This window comes from Populus trichocarpa, chromosome 3, assembly GCF_000002775.5.
Source record: "Populus trichocarpa isolate Nisqually-1 chromosome 3, P.trichocarpa_v4.1, whole genome shotgun sequence".
Classification (NCBI taxonomy): domain Eukaryota; kingdom Viridiplantae; phylum Streptophyta; class Magnoliopsida; order Malpighiales; family Salicaceae; genus Populus; species Populus trichocarpa.
Window position 1 is genome coordinate 3,645,552 of NC_037287.2, and position 23,096 is coordinate 3,668,647.

General features: G+C 32.2%; 4 protein-coding genes across 5 annotated transcripts; 1 reads left to right on the plus strand and 3 right to left on the minus strand.

The window, feature by feature from the left end:
• The first annotated feature begins 3,495 nt into the window (after positions 1-3,495).
• Positions 3,496-5,243, plus strand: LOC18096708 (protein LURP-one-related 5). The gene is made up of 2 exons (XM_006385251.3): positions 3,496-3,952; positions 4,608-5,243. Exons 1-2 carry the CDS (start codon positions 3,728-3,730, stop codon positions 4,998-5,000), a joined length of 618 nt encoding a protein of 205 aa, XP_006385313.2. The 5' UTR covers positions 3,496-3,727; the 3' UTR covers positions 5,001-5,243.
• Positions 5,244-9,292: 4,049 nt separating this feature from the next.
• Positions 9,293-11,759, minus strand: LOC18096709 (glucan endo-1,3-beta-glucosidase 14). Its single transcript, XM_024597169.2, has 3 exons — positions 11,576-11,759; positions 9,732-10,765; positions 9,293-9,561 (listed from the first exon to the last, which is right to left on the minus strand). Exons 1-3 carry the CDS (start codon positions 11,634-11,636, stop codon positions 9,487-9,489), a joined length of 1,170 nt encoding a protein of 389 aa, XP_024452937.1. The 5' UTR covers positions 11,637-11,759; the 3' UTR covers positions 9,293-9,486.
• Positions 11,760-12,109: 350 nt separating this feature from the next.
• On the minus strand, positions 12,110-13,887 carry LOC127905055 (methyl-CpG-binding domain-containing protein 11-like). Its single transcript, XM_052451204.1, is given in 2 exon segments — positions 12,110-12,946; positions 12,948-13,887. Coding segments are annotated over 2 exon segments (462 nt in total). The 5' UTR covers positions 13,167-13,887; the 3' UTR covers positions 12,110-12,703.
• A 256-nt stretch (positions 13,888-14,143) lies between these two features.
• On the minus strand, positions 14,144-21,071 carry LOC18096711 (phospholipase D alpha 1). 2 transcript variants are annotated; one of them, XM_024597373.2, is made up of 5 exons: positions 20,913-21,071; positions 20,746-20,800; positions 19,895-19,939; positions 15,296-17,195; positions 14,144-14,823 (listed from the first exon to the last, which is right to left on the minus strand). In XM_024597373.2, exons 2-5 carry the CDS (start codon positions 20,791-20,793, stop codon positions 14,390-14,392), a joined length of 2,427 nt encoding a protein of 808 aa, XP_024453141.2. In that variant the 5' UTR covers positions 20,794-20,800; positions 20,913-21,071; the 3' UTR covers positions 14,144-14,389. The 2 variants fall into 2 exon arrangements, with proteins under 2 accessions (XP_024453141.2, XP_006385316.3); XM_006385254.3 differs by lacking the exon at positions 19,895-19,939 and having other exon boundaries at positions 20,701-20,800; positions 20,913-21,070.
• Between the last annotated feature and the right edge of the window lie 2,025 nt (positions 21,072-23,096).

The window sequence follows — 23,096 nt, forward strand, 5'->3', positions numbered from 1 at the left end:
TTGAAACAAACACAACCCGTTAAACATTATGATCCCAAATAGAAAAAACCGGGTTAAACCGGTTTAAATGATTACCCTACCCCCAACCCGCCCCTAGACCCGCATCTTATCCAACAAAAAAGAAAAAGAAAAAAGGCGAACAGCAAGCACAAAACAAGGATTATCCTACGAAGATCAAAGACATGGTGCCCATTACAGAACTCATGCAAGGCTAAAGAAAACAGTTTACAAAATCCCATGCATTCCAGACAAACCGACCCTCCGAAGATATCCTTCACTGACATTCGCTATTCTGATCCACTTTGTATATTGTTTGAGATTTGTTTTATCATGATTGAACTCTTCTCGTCAAGATATTTATAATAATATGACACATCAAAACTTCAGTATATCTTTCAAGTTTATTTTATATATATATATATTTTATTTTTTTTATTTTTTTCTCTCCCATCTCTTTTTACAAATTACAATGAGAAGAGAGAAGATAAAAAAAATAAAAAAGTAAACAAAATGATCCTAAAAGCACACCGAAACTTCAATAACGACATCATCAGTATTATGGAAAAGATTTCGACGAGACAAGTCCATCAACACCGAAAAAGGTTACAAACAGTAAACGAAGTGGGCCAAATGAACCGTCTAATGGTGTCGGGGCTCACTTGCCATTATTGTTATTGAATTCATCTTGTTGAAATTTTTTTAATAGTACCGGTGGTGTTATCATCAAAATTTCATGTATCTATAGGTTTTTTTTTCTCCCTCTCCTGTCTACTTGTTAAATCCTTTGATTTTCAAATTGTACAATTTAAAAAAGTCATATATGACACTTAAGTTCATGAATCAAATTCCTTTTATTAGTCTAAACAATAGAGTTTATTAGCTGTTTTGTTTTTTTTGGGAAAAGGAAAAATATAGAACCCGTGAATGTGGTTTGAATTATTGGTCCGTTGGGGCATTCAAAATAAAAAAGGACCCACCCGAATATTTCCAAAACGTACTTGCTCCTATCCGCCCGCCCGAGTTCACACTTGAATCACTACTAACCCGGTTGCTCGGATTCTTTCCTGATTAAAAATATTTGATTAAAAAACTAGAGATTTTTTCCTGATGGATAGATGTAAAAATAAATATATTATTAAAATAATTTTAAGATGAGTTTTTATATTTTTAAAATATAAAATATAAATATTTCCAGAAACAATGTTTACTATTTTTTTATTCATAAACTATAGTTAAAACTAATCTTGAGTCATAATTCTTTAAGAAATATATATTTAATCCCTATAGATATATTTTTAAATATTTAAAACTAAAGATAGAAATCATTTTAAAATAGAAGGAAGAGATATTTTTTTATGAATGTATTTTTAAAACTAAAAATTAATTTTTTATGTTAAAGAATATTTAACATATATTTCTTTTTAATGAATTTAATAATGCATTATCCACATCATTTTGATGCATACAAGATGACATGCCTGCGAGCTGTCGTGAGCTTATAAAACAAATGTACTTGATAGTGTTATAATTGTGAAACAGCGCTAGATAAGTAATAGAAACTAAAAGTATGATAGAGCCAATATTTCATTACGGAAAAAAAAATTGTGTTGGTGATCAAAAACTTAAAGACTGAACAAAATAATTTGTAGCAATCCACAGTGTTTTGTGAGAAAAGATACAGTGTTTTTCACCACATGATTTAGCTTTTCTGTTAATAAAAAGCAAAAAAAATTACAAAGCTAAATTTTCTACCAACTTAATATTAAAAAAAATCGACAAAGATAATTTTGGAAGGAAAAAAACCCATGAGGAAAAACAATGTAGTAATTGACAATGTTTTGTAAGGAAAACTACAATGTTTTCCACATTACAATCGACAAAGATAATTTTAGAAACAATCATAAAAAAAACCTTTTAGAAAAATATTGTAGCAATCTACAGTGTTTTGTGAGCAAAACAACAACGCTTTCCCCATATGATTTAGTTTTATTGTAATTATAATGTTTAACCTACTCAATATTAAAAAAAAAATCAACAAAGATAATTTTAGAAAAAATCATAAAAAATATATGTGGGAAAACACTGCAACAATTCACAGTGTTTTAAAGAAAAAAATTATAAAGCTAAATTCTCAATTAGCTCAATATTAAAAAAATAAAATCGACAGAGATAATTTTTGAAAAAATAAAATAAAATAAAACAAGGACAAAAAAACCTTGCTGAAAACACTGTAGCAATTCACAGTGTTTTGTGATGAAAGCTACAGTGCTTCCCCATATGATTTAGCCTTATTTGTAATGAATTATAATTGTAATTCTCAACCAGCTCAATATTAAAAAAATAAAATTGACAAAGATAATTTTAAAAAAATCATAAGAAAAAATAATTATGTGGAGAGATACTATAGCAATCTGTAGTGTTTTATGAGGAAAGCTACAATGCTTTCCCCACATGATTAAGTTTTATTACAAAGTTAAATTCTAACCAGTTCAATATTAAAAAAAATAACATGGACAAAGATAATTTTGAAAAAAAATATTACAAAAAAAGAAAACACAAAAGAAACTAGAAACAAATCATGTGAGGAAAAACTGTATCAATCCATAGTGTTTTGTAAGGAAAGTTACAATGTTTTTCCCACATGATTTAGCCTTACTTGTATTTACTTGTAATTGTAATTCTTAACCAGCTTAATATTAAAAAAATAAAATTGACAAAGATAATTTTATAAAAAAACATAAAAAACAAAAAAAAATTATGTGAGAAAAAATACTGTAGCAATCCACAGTAATTTACGAGGAAAGCTATAGTGTTTCTCTCACATATTGTAATTTTAATTCTTAACTAGCTCAATATTAAAAAATAAAATAAAAAAAGATAATTTTGGAGAAAATCATAAAAAAAACAAAAAAAACCATGTGGAGAAACATTGTAGCAATCAACAATGTTTTTTTTTAAATTATAAAATTAAATTCTCAAACAGTTCAATATTAAAAAAATAAAATCGACAAATATAATTTTGAAAAATCAAAAAATAAAATAAAAAAACCATATAGAAAAACACTATAGCAATCCACAGTATTTCAAAGGAAAAAAATTACAAAGAGAAATTTTTAATCAGCTTAATATTAAAAAAATAAAATTGACAAGATAATTTTGGGGAAAAAAATAAAAAAAAATGAAAAAGTGACAACAAAAAAAGATAAAAAAGATAAAAAAAAATTAATTAACAGTAATTAGATATAGATGAACAATTAAATTCACGACACCCGTTAGCTTATTACTTAATAAATAAATTCTCATATTCAATCTTTGATGTTAGAAACTAATAAATTAAAACGGAGCACAATCGACTCTAGTAATCAGTAAAGGATCTTATTAACAAATGTTGATAAAACAAGGACTATTTAGTTACTCTGAATAAATTTCTCAGGGACCAAATTATATTTAAACTCTTCCGTAGACGGGACCCCATGCCTCGCAATAGGGAGCATAGTATTCACACTTCACAGCGAGATATTTGGCTCATGTGCTTGTCGTCTCCTTCCTCTCGCTTTCCTTTGCCTTCAGCGTTTGTATTTTTGTAACGGTTGGTATACATCTATTATGGGACTCTCTTGATTTCCTCAGAATCTTACTGACTAGTCTCTGGAAGTTGAGGATAAAGTGTTTTACTGAGACAATCATCCTCACTTGAGGATTGAATTGAAGAGCCCAGAAGAGAAAAATGAAGGGAGGGTTAGTCGTGGATGATGGGTTTGTCTATGAAGAAGAAAAGCATCTCACAGTGTTTAAAACATGTTTGTTCTTCGCTAATGATGGCTTCACTGTCTATGATTGCAAAGGTGAGTTGGTGTTCCGTGTTGACTCGTATGGGCCTGGCTCTCGTGACAAGGGTGAACACGTTCTCATGGACGCCCATGGCCGCTGTCTGCTCACCGTCAGAAGAAAGGTATTACCCTCCCTCCCTCGCTCTCTCTCTCTCTCTCTCTCTCTCTCTATATATATATATATATATATATATATATATATATATATATATATTTGGATTAACGATTTGACTCAGCCGGTCCTCTCTTGTTTACTGAATTGAGCTATCGGGGTTTTCAGATCTAGCTGAACATTTTCTTTTCTTTGTTTTTCTTTCAAAAAAAAAAAATATTCCAAAATGGAGAGTGCCTAATTGGATCGTGTCCATTTTTGGGGATTTTAATTAATTAATGGGATTCTATTTGATTTTAGATTTAAATGAAATATTTGATTTCTTACCTGAATGATATCGAGTCAACCCGGTGAGTCAACATGAAATTAAATATGCGGTTATAATCTTGTGCCTAAATTTCCTGATATAGGAGGTGGCGTAGGGATTTTTCATCAATGACGATTAAAGGTTTTTTTTTTTTTAATGATTTTAAAGATATATTTTGGATATTATCATAATATATTATCCGGAATAGGTTTTTATTTGAAATAATTATACTGAACACCCTATAATTTACTAATTTTTTTTAATTTTTTTATAGAAAAACATATAATATATTCTCAAAATCATCTATGTATATATTATTATTATTATTATTATTGAATCAATTAATTTGTACGCACAGAGGCCGAGTCTGCATCAAAGGTGGGAGGGCTACATAGGGGAAGGAACAGACGGGAGCAATCCGATATTTAGTGTGCGGAGAACATCCATGATCGGACGGTGTACCGTGACGGTGGAAGTGTGTGGGAATCCAGGTGAGGAGTACCAGATAGAAGGATCTTTTGCGACCAGATCGTGCACGATATTGAATACAGTGAAGGAAGCGGTGGCTGAGATTAGACGCAAAGTAGATGCCTCCACTGATGTCGTGCTTGGCAAGGACGTCCTCTCTCTGTGCCTTAAGCCTGGTTTTGACGGGGCATTTGCCATGGGGCTGGTCTTGATTCTGGATCAAATCAACGGCTACGATTCTGTTGAGAATGAAGTTAAGGAGAGCCCCACTACAGAGGATTAGAGAGTTGATGCCTGTGGTCATTGTAATAAACTAATGTATAAGAAGAAATGGACTAATTGTCTGTTAAAGATCTCTAAGATCATATATTATAAGAACACTTTGCTAGATAATTTAAAACATTGAGAGAGACATGGAGATTTGGTGGCATGAGAGTGTGACCAAGTGAAATGCTGTGTGATATTATAAGCTCCCCCTTGTCCCCATCATATCTATCTAATTTATAATATGAATTGCATTAGGATATTGGAATTGTAGCATTTCATAGGTCCTATATAGATTAGATGAGGTGATCTCAATCTCGTGACTATATGGTCGTGCAATTTAATTATTTAAATCAAAGTAACAACAATATTGGAATGAATCTATTTTCAACGGATAATAATTCATGAACAATAAGTACAAGGATGATAGTTATAAAGTTAGTTATATTTTGATAAATATGATTGTTCTTTGTTTTAAATAAAGAGAAAAGTATTGCAAAACATCATGGATGAAAAGCCAAAACCTAGATATAACCTAGATATAAGTTAAACAATTCTATTTATAATAAGTTAAAACAACTTAAATGCTTCTTGAAAAATAAAAAAAAAATCTAAATAAAAAAAAAGAGTCATAAATCAATTAAAAAACTAATATAAATCATACACAATAGATTTTGGAATTTATAGCAAGGCTTTCCTGATATAGAATTAATCTGAGATTTTAAGCCGAAATAAAACAGGACCTCTAGAAATGTCTGGCTAAATTTTAATCCGATCCAACAGTTGAATAAAAAAATATGGTTTTTAACATAAAACTGTGCAATAGGAAAAATCAGCTAAAAAATCCTAGTAAGAAAAAGATTTTGGAGCATTAAATGAATCTTTGTCACATTTGAAAACTATGTTATTGTCTATTAAAGATCTTTGACTCTTTGTAGAGCCAAGAAAAGTCCTAAAATTAGCTGCTGAATATCCTTGTATTGTTAGGAAAAGAATCATCTCTAAATAGAAAATTCACAAGTTAAAAGGCAACAAATAACAAAATTCATATTGCATCTACTGACCTGTATCGTGATATCTTTCAGAGCTTTGATTGATTTGAAATTATAACTCAATGTATAACAACATGTATGGAGACGTTTGGTAAAATTTCAGTTTGATCCAATGGTTAAATTGAAAGTTATGCTTGATAGCGTAAAGTTAGATAATACACATAATAACACTAGAATCTAGGTAATGTTTTTTAACATTTTCTTATATCATATAATTCCCTCAATTTTTATAATGACTCATTTTTGAATCACCAATAGATACAGTAAACCTCTTGTTTATTTTCACACAAATAGTTGACATGAAGGAATAAGGGCTGATTATAAATCAAGTGCCAACACATCCCAAGAAAAACTTGACATTCAATCCCGACAGAAATAACAGAGAAAATCATGAAGTGATGCCCTGAACGAGCAGAAACAAAAGGTAAATGAGGAACCCAAACCAAAACAGTGCCTTATAACAAAGCCTATAAGCTGAAGTTTTAGCCATCCAAATCCTTCTATTGATCACAATAGTAGGGATTATCATTTTCAGTTCGGTTTAATTTTTATAAAAAAATTATAACTAAATCAATTTTTTTTTTTAAAAAACCGAAATCAAACCGAAACCGGTTCAAACTGACCGGTTTCGGTTCGGTTTTTTAGGACAAAAACCGGTTCAAACCGGTTTGGCTCGGTTTTTTTTGGTTTGACTCGGTTTTTTTCTGTTTTTTTGGTTTGGGTTCGGTTCGTTTTTTTCGATTTTAGGCTTATAAAACCGAACCAAAACCGAGCAGAAACAAAAGGTAAATGATAATTTGTTTTTTTTTTTTTTAAATGAAGATGTTTCTACTTTTCTTTGTTTATCACAAATGACTGAACCATACCTTTATAAATTGGCGAGCATTTCTTTTTGGCACCAATAAAATTTTTTCATTTCTTATCCAACAATTAATCTTGATGAAATTAATTAAATATTTTAAAATGATTTTCTTATCAAACTTTAATATTTATATCATATTATAATATATACTAAAAGGGATCAGTGTTTTATTGTGGACTGCACAGTGCAGTCCACAGTAAAACAATGATGCTTTAGGTTTTTTTTTTAAGTTGTCTTATTTTTTTTAGCTGTTTTTTTATGCCTTTCGGGATTTTTTTGCTTCTTTCTTTGTTTTTTTCTTTTAACAATTTTTTTTATTTAATTTAGTTTATTAATGTTTAATTTTTTTTATTTAGTTATCAGACTTTCATGACACGTTTTCCGGATTTAACGAGTTAACCTGGTTTGACAAGTTAATCCAAAATTTTTTTTTTGCTTTTTAATTAATTTTTTTCGTTTAGTTTAGTTTGTTAATGTTATTTTTTTTTCTATTTAGTTATCAGACTTTCATGACACATATCCCGAGTTTCACGTGTTAACCTGGTTTCACAGGTCAACCCAGTTTAATTATGGGTTGACCCGTCAATTTTTTTTTATTTTCATAAATTTTTTTGTTTAATTTAGTTTGTTAATGTTTAATTTTTTTTATTTAGTTATCAGACTTTCATGACACATATCCTGGGTTTAACGGGTTAACACGGTTTGACGAGTTAACCCGAATTTTTTTTTCTTTTTAATTAATTTTTTTTGTTTAGTTCAGTTTGTTAATTTGAAATTTTTTTTTATTTAGTTACCAGACATTCATGACACAGATCCCAGGTTTAACGAGTTAACCTAATTTGACGAGTTAACCTGTAATTTTTATTTTTTTTGTTTTTTTTTCTTTTTAATTATTTTTTTTCGTTTAGTTTAGTTTGTTAATGTTAAATTTCTTTCTATTTAGTTTTTTTTCTTCTTAGTGGTTTTTTTTCTTTTTAATTAATTTAGTTTATTACTATTAGTTCTCGGCTGATGCCTTTAGTTTTTCTTTTTCTTTTTTTGTTGTTTTTATGCCTTTGACTGTGGACTGCACAGTGCAGTCTACAGTGAAAAGACTGATGCCTTTTGTTTTTTTTTCTTTTTAATTAATTTTTTTTGTTTAATTTAAATTGTTAATGTTAAATTTTTTTTCTATTTAGTTAACAAACTTTCATGACACGGATTCCGGATTTGACAGGCTAACCTGGTTTGACGAGTTAGCCCAGTTAATTCTGGGTTAACCCATTAATTTGTTTTTTCTTTTTTAATTATCAAACTTTTACGATGCGAATTCAAGGTATGATGGGTTAACCTGGTTTGAAGGGTTAACTCAGTTAATTCATATTTTTTTTCTTTTTCTTCATTAGTTTTTTTTCTTCCTGTTGTTTTTTTTTCTTTGTTTTTTTCTTTTTAACTAATCTATTTAATTATCACACTTTTATAACACGACCTTGCAGCCAGACTCACGTCCAATGATATTGAATCTGATATTGCAGTCCAGACACTTTTATACTAAGGGTTAACCCAAGTTTAATGTTATTATTAATATTATAAATATTACTCTTGGGTCAAACGTTGCAACCAAACCTAAGACTCTTGGGTATAACTTTGCAAAAAAACCTAACACTTTTAGATCTTGGTTTTTTTTGAAATGCAAAAAATAATTGACCCGCGGCATCGCGCGGGCATGTAACTAGTAATAACTATATGAACATCATTACATCTCACCAAGTTAGTTGAAGAAAACCTTAAAAAATCAAGTCATGGTAATAAACTCTTTGTGTGAGAGTGTGGTTACAGTTGCTTTTCAAAGTGTTTTTTATTTGAAAATATATTAAAATAATTTTTTTTTATTTTTTTTAAATTATTTTTTATATCGATGCATCAAAATAATCTGAAATTATTTTTGATATTGTTGTTGTTTTGCTTAGGAATTGAGTGATGCTAATTAATATGTAAAGAACCTGAGTTCTTTTACTCTCCCTTCTCCTTCTTTGTGCTTTGTACCTGCGATTGTGTTCTGACTGCTATTGTTCATGATGGCATCTACAATCTGCATATTGAGCAGGTTCTGTTGTTTACGATGAGAGCTAAGAAGACTTTGATTATTACAAAAAATGAAGACCTGATTGTTTGTTATCCAGGTTGAATTTTCTTTGATCTGTGATATGTGGACCAAACTCCTTGCAGGCCAAGAAGATAGTGTAGCTCTTAACAAGCCTCTGGTTTCTACTGTATTGAGTCGTCTAAAGCAATTTTCTGTGATGAACAAGCTCAAGAGAATGGTCATTAGAGCAAGTCTTTGGATATAAGATTACTGGGAAGTGCTTAGTATCTGGAATTGGAATAACTCTTTTCAGATGTTGCAACGTTCAGGAATTTAAACCATAAGAGTCTTAAATTATTACTGCTAAAATAAACTTATCAGTTGATTCAAGAATTGCTGTCAGCTTATCATGAAACGATAGAAAATGAATCAAGTGTACATGGATATGTTACAGCTTAGTACATCAGTAAATTCTAGAGCCTGGAATCAACCATATCCCTTCAGAAGCTCTAAGCCATTCCCCTTTTCAAGAAGCTGAAATTAGTAGCAGAAGTGTGATACAAGTAGTAAGAAGCAATGTGCAGGATGACCCTCCAATACCCTGTAAGATGGAAAGAAAGTTGTTCAGAAAAATAAGCAATGAAGCGACATTGCAACAGCCTGCTTGCAGATCAATTGCAAGATACGTATTCAATATAGCATACAAGAGGGAATTTATGCAGCAAATCAAGAGACAAGAACGCAGAAGGTGCATGATCAGGGATTCCGTACCTTGAAAGGGATAAGAGATGAAGCTGAGGAATCTTTAAGCCCAGTGAAACCGATATCGTATGCAATGCTTCCATCAGGTTTAAACAATCCAAAGTTCCTCTCAGAAGTTGGCCCAGGCTTCAAGTTTTCATTGAACAAGGCAAAAATATAAGCTCTTGCCACAAACTTCGGTCTGTATGGGGTTCCCTTCTTTTTCATTAGCCGTTTACGCAGATTACGATTGTAAGTCCTCGCATTTTCTAAAGAGGCACCTGCTTCATCTGCATCCCCTCGAGAAGCCCAACCTGTTTCGGAAACGATGACTTCCATCTTGGGAAACCCAGCCTTTTCTAATGCAGCATAAGCTGCATCAACCTGAGCCTCAAACATGTTATCATAATGCAGATTAGTCTTTGAATCAAGAATTCCCTGATTCGATTTGAAAAGAGCATAGTTAATGTCAATATGCTCAGGATCACTCTTGTAGGCTAGAAAAGGGTAGGCATTGATGTAGAAAGGAGAACCAATCTTTGAGAAGAACTGCAGCAATGGCTTCATGTATACAAGAACATCGTCCTTGAAAACGCATGCCGATGGCGGGAAGGAATTGGTAAAGACGGCCTCTGAGTGTGGGCTTGAAACCTCGACAACCTTCGTCAAACCCAGCCTTCCAAGCGCACCGTAAACATTTTTAACCGAGGGCAGTAAAACCTCCCATAATTCATGGTCACCGCCCCCCAAGATCTCATTTCCCACTGCGATTCCAACTATCTTTGTTCCAGGGAGGAATGGCTGCACATTTTCCTTTATCCAATCCATGGCACGATCCTCCCCCACACTCATTTCTTTCAGAAACTCATTGCCAAGTCCGATTACGATTTCAATACCAGAGCCCTTGAAGGCCTTGAGGACCTCATGATCAGCGTCGTAGATTCTGGTGTTCTTTATCTTGGCTGCTTTCAGCAGCGTCACCACGCTGCTTGGTGAAGGTAAATTGTCCGCTATCTTACCATAGTTTACTCCGTATGTTCCCTTGAATGCGTACACCGTCAAAACTGCACCATACAGCAAATTAATAAAGCCCAGATATACAAGACACCAATTTGAGAGTCTTTCATAACTGTTACCATTTTTCATCTTGAAAAAAAAAAAAAAAAAACTGTGTAATTAGGTACAAGATACTGACATTATCACATGAATCAGAATCCAAGTCGATATCCATATATGATAAAGAGCCACCAGCCAGATATTAAATAATATATTTATTTATAAATGGTCATAAATCTAAAATTGGATCGTTCACTACCATGCACAGAACTGCAGCTGGTGTCATTTTGAGAATAAAAAATTATGGAAAAATCATTGGTTGTTCTTGGGTGGTGGCAAAATAGAAAAGAAAAGAAAAGAAGCAAATTCAAGCTGCTCTCCACCATTTTACAGGTGTACTGTGCATGTAATGTATATTACAACGTACTCTTTCACATAGCAAGAAGAAGAGAGCAGCATTCCAAATCTCAGTAATATATCTTGTATGTTCTATGAAAAATGATTATAACTTATAATAAAATCATGTTAAATTTGAAATATATTCAATAAAAATGACTTAAAAACAACTTTTTTTAAAAAAAAAAAATTGTAGTTTAAGTAGAATTTACAAGTTAAAAGTTAAAAATTTGAACTTTATATAAGTTAAAAATTATTTCTAACTTTTGAGTCAAAAAACAAAATTTAATCGATTTGCAAAATTCATATCAAATGGAACCTAATTCAAAAATAAGATAAAACAAATGATTTATAAATTCTGAAATCTAAATATCATGACGACAACTCAATACGAATCGGGGAAAAAGGTAGGGAGTACGTGCCATTGGAAGAAATAGCAGAGAAGACGAGGAGGAGCCAGAGAAAGAAAGAAGAGGAAGCCATGATTCTTGTGGAAAGATGACCAAGGAAAGTGCACTCAATTTGCAGAAAAGAAGTGGGTTTGGCACAACCTTTTGTAGCTCAAAAGTGTCAAAAAGATAAACCCTTTGGATGAAAATGCAATTCTTGTTCTTGAGGTATGCCATAATTAAGACCCCCAAGGAACTATAAAAAGATTCTTAACCTAACTTGGAAAGAAGATTCTTAACCTTGGTTCAAAGATGAAAGAGATTTCTCAGAGGGTTGGTATTGATTCTTAACTTTACTCTCAAAGTATACCTGATTCTCTCCTCGTGTTTTTTGTTTTCTTTTACCAAGTTTCGGTACTATACTCTTCCTCAAGAAAGAACGAAACATAAACTCGTCTTCTATATATACTTTTCTTGAGAGAGATGGAATGTTTTTTTTTAGCTAGTTTAGAGAGGGGAGGTGGGAAGAGCAGGAAGGTAAACAGAGATAGTCACAACTCAGAAGCTTGAGACTGAGATATGGAATGTTTTGGGCAGTGATTGGAATCCCTCTGGAGAATCCAATGATAGATCTTTCGAGGGATCTTTCAGCTTTCCCTTTCAAATGGCTAGGATCCATTTATTTAGAACTTTTTGGAGACAAAACTAGAATAAATTCAGCAATGCTACTGGCCGCTCTTCTAAAGAGGGAAACAAAGAAAGTTTAAGCAAAATGCAGACATTTAGCCATTCAGACATTGGGGGTGGATGCTGGGGGGCATCGGTCAGTCCCATTAGTATTCTCTTTTTGTGCTCCATCATTTGCTTTCATCAGAAAACTATCTGGGATGTCCTTGTGGCCTGGGGCATTCTCTTTCTCTGCCTCAGTTCGTGGCACCTTTTCTGCCAAGTCTTCAACCTTATCGGCTCTATCTTCAGCCACTTCACTGGAACCAGCTTCTTCAGCAGCTTTGTCCTTCACTGCTTCCCCTGCGTTTTCTTTCTCTTTAACTTCCAATGCTTGCTGGAATCCCTTAGCATTTCCTTCACTGCCATTCTTGTTACCTCAGCATCATCTCGGGTCTTTATCTGATCAGCTTCTCCTAGTTTCTCATCTTCTTTCTAGTTCTGATTTTCCTTGATACCATTATTTTCTTTGTCTGCCTTACCCTTTTCAGTTACCTCTTCATCTTGCATTTGAACCTCATTCTCACCCTCATTTTCTTCGGTAATAGTTCCCGTTTCATCTTTCTTTGAACCAGATGATTTTCGGCCTCGCTTCTTTGGGTGCTCCTTCTCAGGAGGAGTTGCCTTGGCCTTCTCGCTGATTCTTGCAGATCTTCTTGGGGTCTCACCAGTGCCCCTAATCAAACTCAGATACTGCAGGATTGCCAGGGTGTGACTTCAGGTACTGCTCCACTTGCTTCCTGTTGTTAGTCTCTTCCCCAGTTGGAGCTATGAGCAGGATTTCATTCTTCCTTGGTGTGTCTATACTCTTGGGAAAATACTGCAAGGAACCAAGACAGTAAGCCATACAAAAAGAAGGAATTGTAATCGAGGAATTTAAAACCTGTCTGTGCTCCATGATATTGGCCTGATATTAAATTGAAATAATTCATTAGAATCATACGACTCAGCAACCATTGATGGTGACATTAGCTGAGTCATATTGTGTTCTCAGTTGTCTCACATAAATAAATTTAAATATCAGTAAAGATAAAATGGCATGACTGCATAACCATTCTCTGCCTGGAGACCAGTCAAAAGAGATCATCTACCTACTTCATAACCATCAGCAAATTATTGCATGTCACCCTTAACATCTTCTGCAGTCATGGAATGGATAATCCAACAACAAGTTTTCTCAAGGAATCCCAACTGCCCCAGTGCTCTCTCCTGGGAAAAGCAAACCAATCTTGGTTTAATCAATGCTTAATTTTTCATCAACTTTCACTTGACTGTGCAATCATGCTTCCTTTAATGTTAGGAACAATCCTACTTCTGATTTGACCAGTATGCACAATCTAACAAATCTTCTCAAGTATTTATAGCAGTGGGACAACTCAATTTTCAAGTTAAATAGACAATGATTTCACCTTTTATGATGCAACCGCTGATCTAAGGCTAGTTAAGGCAGCGATTCAGCTGTTGTTGTGGTGGTTCTATATTGGTGTGGAGTGCAGATGACAGGAGAAATGATAGCGAGGTTTTGTGATGATTTTGTTGAAGGAAGAAAGGAGTTGGCATGTAAATTATAATTTTTACATTTAGGATACCATAATATTTTGTAAAATGATTACTTTTCAGCCATTTTAATTAGAAAATAGACATGATGGATGTGAATGCTCTAATACATTTATCATTGTTTCTTATTAATTGGTTGATTTGTCATATGAAATGTAGAAAATAGCTAGCTCACCATAATATATTAAAAATTTTATATTAGTTATTTTTTAATTTATTTAAAAAAATAAATAAGTATAAATAGAAAAGAGAAATAGAACTTATAATTCACTAAAAATAAAATATAATAAAAATATTTAAAAAAACAACAGCTAAAAATGATATGCAAAACATATCTAACATGCATCAAACTGATAAATTAAGTTTATAAGTTCAAAACAGTCAGCATCAACATCACACCACAGCATTGCATCTCTGCAGATCCTGATATGGACATTCTGCCAGGAAAAAAAAAAAAAACCAACCCCAGCAGGCTGGCACATAACATGGTTTATTATTCTGCTACTAGTAACATAAAATCAGAGGATGGGCAGGTTTTTATTGCTAGAGAATCGCAACAAGTTCCTAAGTTGTAAGGATAGGAGGCATGTAATCAGATTTGGCACCGAGAACACGAGCCTTTGTGTCAGGGAAGAACTCAGTTCCGGGCAGTTCTGTCACATTTCCTTCGCTGGAAACCCCAATAGGGTAACGGAGCAAATGACCAGGTAGATCATGCTCAAGTGTCTCACTGGAATACAAATCCCAATATTTGTCAGTAATCTGGTTCACCTTCGTCACGCATTCTTCGCTTTCTGGATGAAGGAAGGTGTCATCCAGCATGCCAAGGTGTTCATACCATAATCCCAAGCGGAATCCATGGATCTGGCCTCGTGCAGGCTGCCTGGTTGCCAAGTGATATGGTTGGTATCCTCCCATGGCTATCTCAGAGTCCCTGGCACCATCCATGGATCTTTGATTTATGTTGGCCGACCCAATAATGATGTATTCGTCATCAACTGCAAAGTCATGTGTAAAATCCATGAGGCATCCACATAATAAAATAACAGCGAGGCAAGAAACGTAACCAAAATTATCGAAAAGAGCACCGTGTATGATTAAAATTGAAGTTTGCAGTCATAAAGCAAACTTATTTCCATGTCGTCTATTAGGTGCATATTTTCTTCCCTTCATTTGTATGCTTATAGTAGCCATGCATTTGTGAGCATCCTCAACATCAATAGACATTCAGCAAAAAGCCATTGCTTCCTGCTAAAAAGTCTTAGTTCCAGAATACTTACCTCTCTTCGTGCCTATTAATCCGAAACTAAAAATATCAGTCCCTGTGTGTGATGTGAAACTAGACAAGCAACAATATGAATGCCAAATATGAAAGTGAAGATCTAGAATACGTGGAAGTTAAATTATTGGTGGTGGGGATTAAATATTCAGTGAGTTTACAAGGACGACTTAAAGAAAATTCTGGCTTACCAATCATCATCTTTGCATGAACATAAATCATGAAGCGCCTGGCCTCCTGGGCCCTAATGTAATCTGAATCAGGCTCTGGTTTTTCTGAAGGTTCATATTCTCCACTTTTCTTCACCTCACGATTCCCAAGGCAGAAAAATGTCAGGTAGTTCCGAGGATCTTCTTCAAGCCCCTTGGCTCTGAGAGCCTCGATGACATCTTTATACATCATCTCCAATGTCCTCCTCTGCCAATCTAATATTGCCTGAACTGATCCACTCTCTGGTATTCCCTCTGGCCACATTGGGACAACAACATAAACAGTGAACCTTTCCCCTGCCTCAATCTTGCTAACTATCTTAAGTGAAAGCTCCTTTGGAATTAGATGCAAAGCATTAATGTCCTCCGGCTTAATATCATCAGCACTCCAGCTAAAAGAACTCCCAAGAAAATACTGGTTCTCAATATAGATGAAATTCTTTGCACGTCGAATGGCATTGACATAAGCATCCTGAATGCTTCGGTCGATGATATTATCCTTTCCACTGACAAGCCCGGCTTTGGCAGCATCTTCAGGTGTCTCTGGGAAACCAAATGCTGCTCCTCCATCAATGGATCTAAATAACTGCACATTCCACGTCTCATGATCATCAGGAAACATAGCTGGAGATGGTGGAATGATGACATCTTCCAGTTCTCTCAGTTGAACAAGTAAATCTTTACCGCCTTGCTTCTTCCATCTCTGTTCAAAATTAAACAAGACATCCCAAGCAATAGGCCCCTCAAGCCGGGAATGGATGTCATGCCAAGGTTCTCTGGGACCACCTTTTTGAATCGAAGCACCAGTAAAGTTGGGCTGATGGAAATCATCATGGTGTGCAGTGTCCAATGTTCTAAAAAGGGAATGGAAGGGGGTATCATATCTCCCATCACAAAGATCAATCCCCCCAACATAACTAACAATTCTCCTCCTCTGGGAATCTCCATTAGGCATTGCACTGTCCACTACAACAATCTTTTGGTGGTGAGTGAACATGGTAGAGATTTGCAGATCTTGAACAATGCTTCCACCATCATCAGGATTTCTGGGACACAAGACACAGTGCACATCAGTATTTTGGAAGTAGTTCTCAGTTTCTTCATCATGAGTGGCCATCAGCCCATCCTTTTTCAGCAAATCAACCGAGGTTCTGTCATCCCAAATGAGTATAAGAACCCTAACACCTTCGCTTGCCTTCTTCTTAAGCAGCTCACCCAAAGTGATGTCCCCACCAGGCTTTGGCCTCCTGGAATCCCTTACCAGACTGATTTCAGTATAAACAGACCAGCCAGTGATGTAGATGAAGTGTTTTGCATTTGTGATTGAATCAAAAACATCTTCCCAACATCTGTGGGGATTATAGTCCTCTCCTGAAGCAAGAGGGATTTTGGGGATAAATTTGTCTGGTACATGAGCATCTTGGTACAGGGAAACCTTACACCCTTGTCTCTGAGGGTAGAATGTATAAGGTACCCCAGGATATTTTGCACTTCTGATGCCACCGCCCCAGTTACGGTCTTTTGTAACATCAAAGTATTGTAGCTTCACATGGATTTTGGAACTTGACTGAATCGGGTTTTTGTCTTCATCCAACATCTCAACCCATCTATCTATTTCTTCCCCATCTACGATCTCTTGAACAGGGATATATGCTCTTCCAATCAAGGTTGCCCCAATTGGATTATCATCCTTCACAGTGAAAACAATATTTGAAGCCATATGAGCACAGTAAATATGAAAAGACTCATTCCACCTGGGGTTGGTTGCTTCTTTTTCAAGGATTCTGGTCCTCCCAACTCTAGCCCTTTCCAGATCAATAGTTGCATAGAGTTTGCTAATTCCGTCACCAATACCAACCTTCTCCCCAATGTTCTCCACAAGCTACAAGAAGAAACTTTCAATCAGAAACCTGGGAAGAAAGATTGAGCGACCACATAATTCTACGATGAAGAAATGTGAGTTAAAAACAAGGACTTGTGAATTGATCTCTCGAACAGGGGAAATTCCAAATTTGGATTCCTCCTTTAGAGCAGTTAGAATAAATCAATAAACTCTTCAGCATGGGAAAACAGTAAATTCTTAGAAATGCAAGGGCGGAATGAGAACCAAATAGCAATATACATCACTATTAGAAGAAAGGAAAGGGTTGCTAAAATGTTACACACTGCTGTAACTATATTTTCTAACATAAAAAGGATGGAATGGATTTCTTTTACAAAAGTTCAGATTCATGGAGATTTATCCCTGTTTGATTTTGTATTTTAATTTTGTATTTTAAAAATATTTCTGAAAAAATTTAATTTTTTTTTAATTTTTTTCTTTACTTCAAATTAATATTTTTTTGGTATTTTTACATCATTTTGATGCGCTGATATCAAAAATAATTTTTAAAAAATAAAAAAAATATTATTTTGATATATTTCCGAGTAAAAAATACTTAGAAAAGCAAACACAACTACGCTCCAAAACTCGTTATATATATATATATATATATATATGACATAGCATAAATCACATATAAAATATGTTACAGCAAGACAAAGGAATTTACCACAGTAAAGAGTAGTATTGTACAGGTTCAGTAAATCATATCATTAAATTGCATGATTTTTTTTTTTAATTTGTGATATTAAAAAATATTAAAAAACAGTAATAAATACAAAACCAAACACAAACACATAAATAACACAAGATGATTAATTCAAAACCAACATAGAAGCAGTTATGCGGCAATGGTTGTTATTTAAGAAAATTATGTGTTTGAGATTGTGGTAGCAATATGATTTAAAATGTTTTTTATTTAGAAATATATTAAAATAAAAAAAATATTATTTTTAATATTAACATAACAAAATAATTTAAAAAAATATATATAAAAATTTATTTTAAATAAAAAAAACATGATTTCAACATAATTTCCCGACGCATTAAAAAAAACAGCAACACCATCTAGAAATAAAGTAATAAATGCAAAACCGCGACAAGTTGATTCAATAAGACATAAGAAGGCAAACAAAAGATGAGTTGGCAGTGATGCGTGCGTGCATCTTGGAGTCAAGCATAGAGGCAAGCCCTTCATGAAGACATGTATAACATTTGATCCAAGCAGAAACTTCCATTGAACAACAGTATAACTTACCCAAGTACTGTTTCCCTCATGAATACTCAAAATCAAGTTATAAAATTTATAAAACAAAATTTGATGGCAATGTTAGTGATAACTGTCTAATTTTACATTTTTTTCTATTAATTTCCCTACTATTCTTTGTTAGTTTCTTTGATTTTTATTATTCTTTAGTGTTTTGTAGGTGTTTTTGAGGGAAATAAACAAAAAAAAAAGAGTTTTGAGCTCCAAATTGGTATAACTTACCCAAGTACTGTTTCCCTCATGAATACTCAAAATCAAGTTATAAAATTTATAAAACAAAATTTGTGTTCTTGAGATGGTAATATGGCAATGTTAGTGATAACTGTCTAATTTTACATTTTTTTCTATTAATTTCCCTGCGATTCTTTGTTAGTTTCTTTGATTTTTATTATTCTTTAGTGTTTTGGAGGTGTTTTGGAGGGAAATAAACAAAAAAAAGAGTTTTTAGCTCCAAATTGGTATAATGGTACCTGTTTGAAAGTGTGGTTATGATTGCTTTTTAAAGCGCTTTTCACTTGAAAATACATTAAAATAATGTTTTTTTTGTTTTTTTAAATTATTTTTGATATTAGCACATTAAAATGATTTGAAAACACCAAAAAAATATTAATTTAAAGCAAAAAAAAAAGTTTTTTCAAAAGTGCTTTTGAAACGCAAAAACAAATTAGGAGCATGATTAATGTTGCATTTTAAAGTGTTTTTCTCTCAGAAATATATCAAAATAATATTTTTTTTATTTTTTAAAAATTATTTTTGACATCAACGCATTAAAATGGTCTAAAAACACCAAAAATATATTAATTTAAAATAAATAAATAAAATTTAAATTTTTTTAAAATATTTTTAAAACACAAAAATTATTTCTCAAATATGTTTTGGACTCAATTTATACTACTAGGTTTAGCGATTGTCTGTTGTAGAAAACACTCAAGTGTAACTTCTGCTTTTTGCCTAATCAAGAAAAAATAGATTGGTTAGCAAAATCTTGTCTTTTAATGGGCTAGGAAAAAATCAATTAAAAAGGCTGACAAATTACATGTCATGTCAACTCTTTGTTCATCAAGTTATTTAATTCACATGAAATTATTTTTAATAACATGGTTTAATTAAAAGATAAAAGGGCTGAAAAGATATAAACATGATTATTAGTTTAATCAACTTATTTCATGGAGATAAACTTGAAAACCACTATAAATTCAATGATGAAAAAAATTCTGAAATTTATTGATAGAAAATAAACATGCCAAGAGTTTTGAAATGAAAAATTAAACCACATAAATTGAACTCAAAACTCATTTAAAACACAATCAGGATCCAAATAATGCACTCAAGAGTGTTTTCCAACCTATTTGAAGCCCAAAATTATTATTATTTTTTTGTTTATTTCCCTTCAAAACGCAACAAAACATAAAAGAGATAAAGAAAAGAAAACCTTGTGGAGGAAGCCATCCCCACCACCATCGCCAAGCTTATCCACCTCAAAGATCGTGACATGTATGGTCCCGTGCAATAAAATTTGTGTTCTTGAGATGGTAATATGGCAATGTTAATTAGTGATAACTTTCTAATTTTACATTTTTTTCTATTAATTTCCCTACGATTCTTTGTTAGTTTCTTTGATTTTTATTATTCTCCTGTGTGTTGGAGGGAAATAAACAACAACAAAAAAAGAGTTTTGAGCTTCAAATTGGTATAAAAAAGAGCTTGGTTTATTATTTTTTGAGTTATATTCCACATGCAATCAATTGAAAATCTCTAATAATTTATAATTACAATTTGTAATTTTGCTTCGAATTATTGACAAAAAAAAAGAAAGTAGAATATAAACAAATTCAACTTTGTTTCAAATTATTGACAAAACAAATAAGTAGAATATAAACAAATTCAATTGATGAAAAAAATTCTGAAATTTATCGATAGAAAATAAACATGCCAAGAGTTTTGAAATAAAAAATTAAACCACATAAATTGAACTCAAAACTCATTTAAAACACAATCAGGATCCAAATAATGGACGTGTTTTCCAAACGATTTGAAGCCCAAAATCATTTCTTTTTGTTTATTTCCCTTCAAAACGCAACAAAACATAAAAGAAAAAAGCAGTAGTATCAGCTTTGCACTAGAAAACTTGGCTAACTCCCCATCAAGAAAAAAGCAATCAGATTAAGCAACAGCGTACTCAGCCAATACTTGCAAGGCCTGATCCAGAACACAAAAAAGAGATAAAGAAAAGAAAACCTTGTGGAGGAAGCCATGCCCGCCACCATCGCCAAGCTTATCCACCTCAAAGATCGTGACATGTAAGGTCCCGTGCAACAAAACCTGCGCCATTTCTCACCTACACATCACACACAAACAACAATGAATCCAATCTTGAGAACAGATTAACGAAAGATCACGTCTTTTTTCAACGAAAAAAAAAAGTAGAATCTGGAGCTGCTGCTGCTTACGACGGGTGATTGTTCAAAAAGCGAGCTGATCTGGTGAAAAAGAAAGAAAAGAGAGAGTGAATCGAAGAGGGTCAATGGGAGTTTGGGATCTGATGCCGAATTACATGTGCTTGCTTTTATTGTATGTCAATGCTATCTTTACGCGGAGAAAGCGAGGGAGACAAGATCTTAAAAGGCGCATGGTAGACAACGGTTCGTTTGTTACTGTTACCAAAAGTGTTTTTTTAACGTAAAAATAGAATACGATAAAAATAGTTGTCAGCATGTTTTTTTAATATAAGAAAAATGTTAATTTTAAACTCAAGATTTTATATATATTATATATATATACATGCATTAATAAATATTAAAAAAAATTGTTAATAATAACTAAAAATCAAATCAGGAAGATAAAAAATAAATATAGATTAAAATATTTAATTTTGTAGCATGAGAAGCCCTTCAATTTTTTATTTAATTATATAAAAATATTTTTTTTTATAAAAAGAGTAATTATTTAAATTCCAAATAATTTTCTAGTATAACTTCTCTTTTTTTTTTTTATAAATATCCTTTATTTTTACAAAAACAAAATATAACTTTTTTACTCCATGTTATTTATTTAATGAAAATTAAAAGCATCAAAACATATGTAGAAAAAAGAAAAAAGAAAAATATCTATAAAATTAAAATATTTTTATCTTATTAACACACTCATTTTTTTATCTTGATAATTTTTTAGACAACACCCTATTATAATAATAAAAAGTATGTAGAAAAAAAAAAAAGAAAAATATCTATAAAATTAAAATATTTTTATCTTATTAACACACTCATTTTTTTATCTTGATAATTTTTTAGACAACACCCTATTATAATAAAAAAAGATGTTGAAGATATCTTTTTATGCCATAATTTAACACACACACACACATATATATATACACACATATATGTGTGTGTGGACACGCGCGTGAGTAAATGCATAAGGTTAATGAATTATAAGTGTTAGCATGATGTTAGTTTACAAAGTATTTATCAAGTTTTGTGATTGTTTTGATTTTTTTTTGTTGGATCATTTTGTTATTCTAGTATGTTTTGGGTCATAATAAGCATAAGTTCATGTAGTTGTAACTTGGATTATATAAAATATTAATGTAATTGACTTGTTAGATTTATAAATGTGTTTGTTAGTGTCCTTGAGCATGGTACTATTGCATTGAATTTTTTGGGTTTTGTTGATGTTTGTAGAAGTATACATAAGTATGTGTAAGTCAGGGCTATTAGGCCTAGGGTGTATTGTTGGATTTTTATGTTTTTTATTTTTCAGGTTTAAGCTTGCTGCTATTTTCTCAAGGTTTTATGTTGATTTTTTGGGTTTTGCTTTGAATTTTCTTTAACTCAGATTTTCTCATGTCTTTATGTCTTAGCCTTTCTGGTGAATTTAGATCGAAGATATAGCTCATACATGATCATTTTACATCTTAATTTGATTCTTTTAAAGCTTACTTTGGATCAATCAGTCCTTCAAAGTTTTCAAATGCTAGGTTTATGATTTTTTTTTTACTATCAGGGTCGATTTGTCCATGTTAGATCTCATTTGTCATTGTTTGATGCATGATTATATCTTAGTTTCTGACATCTCTCTTTGCCTTTTGTTTGATGTAATTTGGGTTGTAGTTGCACTTTAGTTTAAGGATTTTTTATTGGTGTTTTTCAGCAAGATTTAATCACTTTTTTTTTATCTTTGTTATTTTATTTTTTATTTTAGGTCATGTTTTTGGGCTTGGATTTTGGGTTAGGAAGCATAGCCCATGTGGCTGAGATGAGTCTATTAACATTAAGGTTGCATTTGGTTGGTCAAATTTTTATAAAGAAAAAATGTATTTTTTTTATCCTTCCTAACAAATTTTTTGATAGTTTTCTTTGTTGAATTTTTTTTTTGTTTTGCCAAACAAATCTCAAATAATTTCTGAAAATTCTAAAAAACATTCAAGGATCATTTTAAAATTATTTGTAGGTTCCTCACATGTTTTTCAAACCATTTCATTTAATATTTGGGTTGTAAACTTACACTATAAGATACTGTTTTTCTTCAAAAAATTTAGATAAATAAAAAAAAATACAAAAATATGTTTTTATTTATGTGTATATGACCAAATTCTAAAATTTCTCATGCATATTTTATAAAAGATAAATTGTGGT